The sequence below is a fragment of the Oncorhynchus masou genome, chromosome 13, assembly GCF_036934945.1.
Source record: "Oncorhynchus masou masou isolate Uvic2021 chromosome 13, UVic_Omas_1.1, whole genome shotgun sequence".
Classification (NCBI taxonomy): domain Eukaryota; kingdom Metazoa; phylum Chordata; class Actinopteri; order Salmoniformes; family Salmonidae; genus Oncorhynchus; species Oncorhynchus masou.
Genome location: NC_088224.1, coordinates 12,942,329 through 12,950,937, shown reverse-complemented (window position 1 = coordinate 12,950,937; position 8,609 = coordinate 12,942,329). Strand labels below are relative to the sequence as shown.

The 8,609-nt window shown below is 38.5% G+C and overlaps 1 protein-coding gene across 3 annotated transcripts in view; it reads right to left on the bottom strand.

Moving 5' to 3' along the window:
- The window catches only part of LOC135551748 (CUB and sushi domain-containing protein 3-like), an 826,047-nt gene that overhangs the window by 166,163 nt on the left and 651,275 nt on the right, over positions 1–8,609 (bottom strand). For all 3 annotated transcript variants that reach the window (XM_064982949.1, XM_064982950.1, XM_064982951.1), the window contains 3 exons: positions 6,499–6,603; positions 6,165–6,283; positions 3,965–4,034 (listed from right to left, as the gene is read on the bottom strand). In XM_064982949.1, the coding sequence (XP_064839021.1) occupies positions 3,965–4,034; positions 6,165–6,283; positions 6,499–6,603 (294 nt within the window). The remainder of the gene's footprint in view (positions 1–3,964; positions 4,035–6,164; positions 6,284–6,498; positions 6,604–8,609) is intronic.

Sequence of the window (8,609 nt, the reverse complement as noted above, 5' to 3'; positions counted from 1 at the left end):
CCTCCTGTGAACGTGACAGACACACTAACGGTTCAAATGTATGAATACTCTATCTACCCCATGTCTCGTTGCATCACTTGTGTTAAATAGGCTCCCTGTCATTGAGTCAGAAGGAAAGGTATCGGTATCCTCAGCTTTGATCCTGGATAAAGAGTAGCCTAAAGAAATGGTAACAGAGCCCTTGTTAAAGCTGCAATATGTAACGTTTTGGGTGACCTGACCAAATAGTTATAGATCTGTCAATCTCATTGAACGCAAGTCTAAGAAGTGGTAGATATGTTCTATTTGCACTATTTCTACGCTTCCCTTTCTTCAGCTGAGTTTTTGCGTCTTTTACTTTCGGTTTTGTACACCAGCTTCAAACAGCGGTTTAGATGGTACAACAATTCTTTTCTCTAGGGTTTGCTTGTTGTGTCACATAAACTTAAATTAGGAGCACTAATAGAATTTCAGCAACCAGGAAATGGTGGCGCGATATCTGCATATTTCCCCTTTAGGTGAAAAGAAAACAGACTTTTGTGTGCTAAAAGGCACAAACCTGCTCCCTACCTTTAGTTATGGTGTGAGAGCTTTAGAAAGCAAAAGTACAAAAACTCAATGATTTGGGATCTTTCAGAAAATGTGGCTCCACAGACGTGGACCTTTGTTTTCACCACTTATATCCAAGTTATTGTCTCTTCTTCACAACTATTGTGTGTCAGAAAAAAAGGTAATTATGTTAGATAAAGTGAGAATAAAATTAAGATTAAACGATTACGGGCAAGATTAAACAACGTCAAAAACCCATTCGTGTTTAAACCCATTCGACCTGAAAGGTTATAGGTGAGTTGAGCCGACTGTAAATAAGAGTTGAGTCGACTGTAAATAAGAGTTGAGTCGACTGTAAATAAAGAGTTGAGTCGACTGTAAATAAAGAGTTGAGTCGACTGTAAATAAAGAGTTGAGTCGACTGTAAATAAAGAGTTGAGTCGACTGTAAATAAGAGTTGAGTCGACTGTAAATAAAGAGTTGAGTCGACTGAAAATAAAGGGTTGAGTCGACTGTAAATAAGAGTTGAGTCGACTGTAAATAAAGAGTTGGGCTGACTGTAAATAAAGAGTTGAGTCGACTGTAAATAAGAGTTGAGTCGACTGTAAATAAGAGTTGAGTCGACTGTAAATAAGAGTTGAGTCGACTGTAAATAAGAGTTGGGCCGACTGTAAATAAGAGTTGAGTCGACTGTAAATAAAGAGTTGAGTCGACTGTAAATAAAGAGTTGAGTCGACTGTAAATAAAGAGTTGAGTCGACTGTAAATAAGAGTTGAGTCGACTGTAAATAAGAGTTGGGCCGACTGTAAATAAGAGTTGAGTCGACTGTAAATAAAGAGTTGAGTCGACTGTAAATAAGAGTTGGGCCGACTGTAAATAAAGAGTTGAGTCGACTGTAAATAAAGAGTTGAGTCGACTGTAAATAAAGAGTTGAGTCGACTGTAAATAAGAGTTGAGTCGACTGTAAATAAAGAGTTGGGCTGACTGTAAATAAAGAGTTGAGTCGACTGTAAATAAGAGTTGAGTCGACTGTAAATAAAGAGTTGAGTCGACTGTAAATAAAGAGTTGAGTCGACTGTAAATAAGAGTTGAGTCGACTGTAAATAAAGAGTTGGGCTGACTGTAAATAAAGAGTTGAGTCGACTGTAAATAAGAGTTGAGTCGACTGTAAATAAAGAGTTGAGTCGACTGTAAATAAGAGTTGAGTCGACTGTAAATAAAGAGTTGAGTCGACTGTAAATAAAGAGTTGAGTCGACTGTAAATAAAGAGTTGAGTCGACTGTAAATAAGAGTTGAGTCGACTGTAAATAAAGAGTTGAGTCGACTGTAAATAAAGAGTTGAGTCGACTGTAAATAAAGAGTTGAGTCGACTGTAAATAAAGAGTTGAGTCGACTGTAAATAAGAGTTGAGTCGACTGTAAATAAAGAGTTGAGTCGACTGTAAATAAGAGTTGAGTCGACTGTAAATAAAGAGTTGAGTCGACTGTAAATAAGAGTTGAGTCGACTGTAAATAAAGAGTTGAGTCGACTGTAAATAAAGAGTTGAGTCGACTGTAAATAAGAGTTGAGTCGACTGAAAATAAAGAGTTGAGTCGACTGAAAATAAAGGGTTGAGTCGACTGTAAATAAGAGTTGAGTCGACTGTAAATAAGAGTTGAGTCGACTGAATAAAGAGTTGAGTCGACTGTAAATAAGAGTTGAGTCGACTGAATAAAGAGTTGAGTCGACTGTAAATAAGAGTTGAGTCGACTGAATAAAGAGTTGAGTCGACTGTAAATAAGAGTTGAGTCGACTGAATAAAGAGTTGGGCCGACTGTAAGTAAAGAGTTGAGTCGACTGAATAAAGAGTTGGGCTGACTGTAAGTAAAGAGTTGAGTCGACTGAATAAAGAGTTGGGCTGACTGTAAGTAAAGAGTTGAGTCGACTGAATAAAGAGTTGGGCCGACTGTGAAGAAAATAAAAGTTGAGCCGACAGAACAAATGTGAAAGCAAGAGATAAACAATGTGGCCTTGATCAGTCTACGGTTGAACTCTAGAGTTCCTAACACTGAGGCCCAAGAGGAACCTTCTAGTGCCGCATCGTCTTCCAACATCCGTGGCAGTGAGGGAGGCATAGTGGGAGGTCAGGGGGGTAAACCTCTGGCACATCCAAACACAGTCTCAATATTAGGAAGGCGTTCCTAATGTGTTGTACACTCAGTCATATAGGTTCTTAAAGGGTAAAGACAGGCAAGAGACTAACAAGGAATGTGTCTGTCTCTTATGCAGACCAAGGCACCCCCCTGGCATCATCAGGCTCATTGTTTGGTTTAAAATGTTACTGTTAATGAACAAATCTACCAGATCCATCATCTGTCTCAGTGAGTTAATGTACATGGACAGAATATATATATACAGTTGAAGTCTGAAGTTTACATACTCCTTAGCCAAATACATTTAAACTAAGTTTTTCACAATTCCTGACATTTAATCCCAGTAAAAATTCCCTGTATTAGGTCAGTTAGAGTCACCACTTTATTTAAAGAATATTATATGTCACAATAATAGTAGAGATAAATATTTATTTCAGCTTTTATTTATTTTATCACATTCCCAGTGGGTTAAAAGTTTACATACACTCAATTAGTATTTGGTAGCATTGCCTTTAAATTGTTTAACTTGGATCAAATGTTTCAGGTAGCGTTCCACAAGCTCCCCACAATAAGTTGGGTGAATTTTGGCCCATTCCTCCTGACAGAGCTGATGTAACTGAGTCAGGTTTGTAGGCCTCCTTTCTCGCACATGCTTTTGCAGTGCTGCCCAAACATTTTCTATAGGATTGAGGCCAGGGCTTTGTGATGGCCACTCCAATACCTTGACTTTGTTGTCCTTAAGCCATTTTGCCACAACTTTTCTTGCAAGTATGTTTGGGGTCATTGTCCATTTGGAAGACCCATTGGCGACTAAGCTTTAACTTCCTGACTGATGTCTTGAGATGTTGCTTCAATATATCCACATCATTTTCCTGCCTCATGATGGCATCTATTTTGTGAACTATAGTTTGTTAACAAGAAATTTGTGGAGTGGTTGAAAAACAAGTTTTAATGATTCCAAACTAAGTGTATGTAAACTTCCGACTTCAACTGTATATATATATATAAAAGTAGATGTGGGCCCTGGCAGTTTATTTGGGGACATTTTTCATTAAAACATGTCTGTAAGCAGGTGGAGTGTCAAATATCAACTTTGGTTGTTCAGGATATACAGCTGACCTGAGATGAAACAGTTGTCCCCCGAGACTAACAGCCAACTCTGAAAATGTTGAAATTGTACTTTTTATGCTGGGTATCGAGCCTCTATGACAGCCGCACATTTACATTACAGAGGACCTGAACTCACCACAATTCTCTATGAGAGGTTTACACATACTGATGTCAGAGCAACGTTATCAACATACCAAGACAGAGTGGGACTGGGTAGTTCCATCTCCGGACTGGTCCTGGCATACAGGTTATATGGGCGTTACCCTGGTGAAGAAAAATAGGTATTAATTAACAAGCATTATGTTGTTATGTTGCACATTCCCTAGTATAGATGCTTTGGAACATTAGAACACTGAACAACATTTAAAATGGCTACTAAGATGAACAGACAGAGATACTAGATCAAATGAGCAGAGATAGATATAGATATGGAGAAAAATACAGAGATATAGATAGAGATTTGGAGAAAAATATAGAGATAGAGATATGGAGAAAAATGCAGAGATATAGATAGAGATTTGGAGAAAAATATAGAGATATAAATAGATAGAGGTATGGATAAAATATAGAGATATAGATAGATAGAGGTATGGATAAAATATATATATACATATATAAAGGTAACATATAGATAGATAGAGGTATGGATAAAATATAGAGATATAGATATGGATAAAATATAGAGATATAGATAGATAGAGGTATGGATAAAATATAGAGATATAGATAGAGGTATGTATAAAATATAGGGATCTAGATAGAGGTATCGAGTAAATATAGAGATATAGATAGAGATATGGATAAAATATAGAGATATAGATAGATAGAGGTATGTATAAAATATAGAGCTATAGATAGATAGAGATATGGAGTAAATATAGAGATATAGATAGAGGTATGTATAAAATATAGAGATATAGATAGAGGTATGTATAAAATAGAGATATAGATAGAGGTATGTATAAAATATAGAGATATAGATAGAGGTATGGATAAAATATAGAGATATAGATCGAGATATGTATAAAATATAGAGATATAGATAGAGGTATGTATAAAATATAGAGATATAGATATAGGTATGGATAAAATACAGAGATATAGATAGAAGTATGGAGTAAAACAAAAGTTGATATTTTATATAACCTTTATTCAAACAGGGAGTCACATTGAGATAATCATCAACTTTACAAGAGCCCTGTGTACATTACAATAGAATCAGCTTCATAAAACACACACATATATGTTTATGAAACAATAGAATTCAGCACACAATAACAAAATAAACATATTTAATAAAAGCAACCACATTCAACTACATAAAGGTCCTCAATGTCACGGCTGTTGAAAGGAGAGGACCAAGGTGCAGCGTGGTGAGCGTACATTTCCGTTTATTAATCAAAATGACGCTGAACAAAACAAATAACAAGACAAAAACAAACCGTGAAGCTCAAAGGCTATGTGCCCGAAACAAAGTCAACCTCCCACAAAGAAAGGAGGGAAAAAGGGCTACCTAAGTATGGTTCCCAATCAGAGACAACGATAGACAGTTGTCCCTTATTGAGAACCATACCCGGCCAAAACATAGAAATACCAAATCATAGAAAACGAAACATAGAATGCCCACCCCAAATCACACCCTGACCAAACCAAAATTAGACATTAAAAGGCTCTCTACGGTCAGGGCGTGACACTCAATCAATCATGGAAACTGCCTGAGTGGCACCAGCACATGTAACTGCAGTGAACTCTGCAGATTGTTCCACACTAGAGGCAAACATTTTTTTTTAAACAGAGACCTTCCCAAATATGTGGAGACTGAAGGGATCTCTAGTGTTATCCATTCATGAGAATGGGTTTTAATTAATGAAGATAAAGATGGAGAGAATGATCTCTTTCCTGCAGAGAGAATGATATCTTACCTGCAAAGAGAATGATATCTTACCTGCAAAGAGAATGATATCTTACCTGCAAAGAGAATGATATCTTACCTGCAGAGAGAATGATCTCTTTCCTGCAGAGAATGATCTCTTACCTGCAAAGAGTACGATATCTTACCTGCAGAGAGAATGAATTCTTACCTGCAGAGAGAATGATCTCTTACCTGCAGAGAGAATGATCTCTTACCTGCAGAGAGAATGATATCTTACCTGCAGAGAGAATGATATCTTACCTGCAGAGAGAATGAGGCAGAGAGTACGATATCTTACCTGCAGAGAGAATGAATTCTTACCTGCAGAGAGTATGATCTCTTACCTGCATACATAATGATATCTTACCTGCAGAGAGAAATATTTCTTACCTGCAGAGAGAATGATCTCTTACCTGCAGAGAGAAAGATCTCTTACCTGCAGAGAGAAAGATCTCTTACCTGCAGAGAGAATGATCTCTTACCTGCAGAGAGTAGCCTGGTTCACACTGGAACAGCACCACGTCTCCAACCATGAAGCGCTCTCCAACCCTGATTCCATAGTTGGGGGTCTGTGGCTCTGGACAGGACTCCAGACCTATGGCTGTGGAGAATGGGTGAAGAGAATTTAAACAAGTCGGTTGTTGTCACAATGTGGCACACACACACACACACACACACACACACACACACACACACACACACACACACACACACACACACACACACACACACACACACACACACACACACACACACACACACACACACACACACACACACACACACACATCATAAAGCCATCTAATGACAGATCACCTGTGTACTCCAGATGGAAGCCAGCAGCAGACACACTGATGTCTGAACTGAAACTCAGGTACAGGTTGTTGGATGTGCTGTTGAGCAACTGAGGGATGGTGGTGCCTTGGAAGATAGAGAGAGAGAGAACATAAGACGAGAGTTCTCAATTATCCTGTTGTCCTTCCATAAATACACATTTTCCCACAAAGAGAAATCATTGTGGGAAATCAATGGATTAGTGGTTGAAGGGCACACAGTATGAACAGGTGGTTGATTTGTGAATGATCCTTTTGCTTGTGTTTCATACCCTTCAGACAATACCCTCCATGGTAATGTGCTGGACATGGACATAAAACGCCAAAAATGCTAATATCAGGCATATTGAGTTCATTTAGTTTTGGATTTTTGTGCATGGTTGTGTATTGTTTGATACTAGTGCACTGTTGAAGCAAGGAACACAAGCATTCCAATAACATCTGCTAAATATGTGTATGTGACCAATAACGTCTGCTAAATATGTGTATGTGACCAATAACATCTGCTAAATATGTGTATGTGACCAATAACATCTGCTAAATATGTGTGTGACCAATAACATCTGCTAAATATGTGTATGTGACCAATAACATCTGCTAAATATGTGTATGTGACCAATAACATCTGCTAAATATGTGTATGTGACCAATAACATCTGCTAAATATGTGTGTGACCAATAACATCTGCTAAATATGTGTGTGACCAATAACATCTGCTAAATATGTGTGTGACCAATAACATCTGCTAAATATGTGTATGCGACCAATAACATCTGCTAAATATGTGTATGTGACCAATAACATCTGCTAAATATGTGTATGTGACCAATAACATCTGCTAAATATGTGTGTGACCAATAACATCTGCTAAATATGTGTATGTGACCAACAACATCTGCTAAATATGTGTATGTGACCAACAACATCTGCTAAATATGTGTATGTGACCAACAACATCTGCTAAATATGTGTATGCGACCAATAAATTGTGATTTGATTTTGATTTGACAGCTTACAGAATAAGGAAACCATATGCCATTTATTTATTTATTTTTTTTTTTTTTTGGGGGGGGGGGTGCAATATATAAACAGTAGCAACTCTTACATGAAGGTATAAACAGATGTCTCCTCAGGTAGTTACAGCTCTTGGACAGCTGTAATTATGACAGATACCATGTCTCTGCTCCCGCCTCCATTCTCCTGATACCGAACTCATTCCCTCTCCAACACCCTATTGTTCCAACCTTTGTATAAGTGTCAGCATCTATATCTATATGAACTGGCTGAGAACTCCACAGTGTGGTGTGGCCCTGTCATTCAAGCCTTAGCAGGGGACTCAGATACCCAGTGGAACTTCCTAATTACTGTCCACCCCTACAACCCCCGTACACCCACCTCCCCCTCTCTATCCCCCATGGAGCCTGCGTTGACCCGCTGGGCCTCAGTGACAGACATGCTAACGAAGCCAGAGCGCGGCCTATGCTGGGGCCCTGCTCATCAGCCAGGGTATTGTTTACTACACAGCGGCTACAGAAATCAGCGGGGAAGAGCTCCCTTGACAGGCCTGGCAGTAATTGATCTGTAGCACACAGCCAGGGGAGACACATTGAACCACATGTGTTCCGACTGCTAGAATTATATGATCGTGGTCGTGGACACAGGAAGGTGTTCGTTGTGAGGTAAAATAACTTATGAAATCGTGGATCTGGGGACCGTGGATCTGTCTCCCTCCGTTAGTACATTCATCACACATGATATCTCAGACAGCACTGACCTGATTTTGACAAAACTTGGGTAAATGATGTGTCTTGCCATAGAGACCCGGCATATACAAAACGACACTGATTGGCCCATGTCAGGAGTTATAATAATGAACTGAAATGTGTTAGTGACAGGCACTGCATCATTCTGGGGGATGTTTACTGTTGCTTGTTTTCTAACAGTAAACTATTATAATGATCTCGGAAAGGGATTTCCGTGTTATGAGATTATAGCTAGCTGGAACATGTTTCCATGAAACCAAATTAGGATGACGTAACAGATATTATCACAAATTAAGTGAAGGCATCACAAGTGGTTGATTATTGATCCAT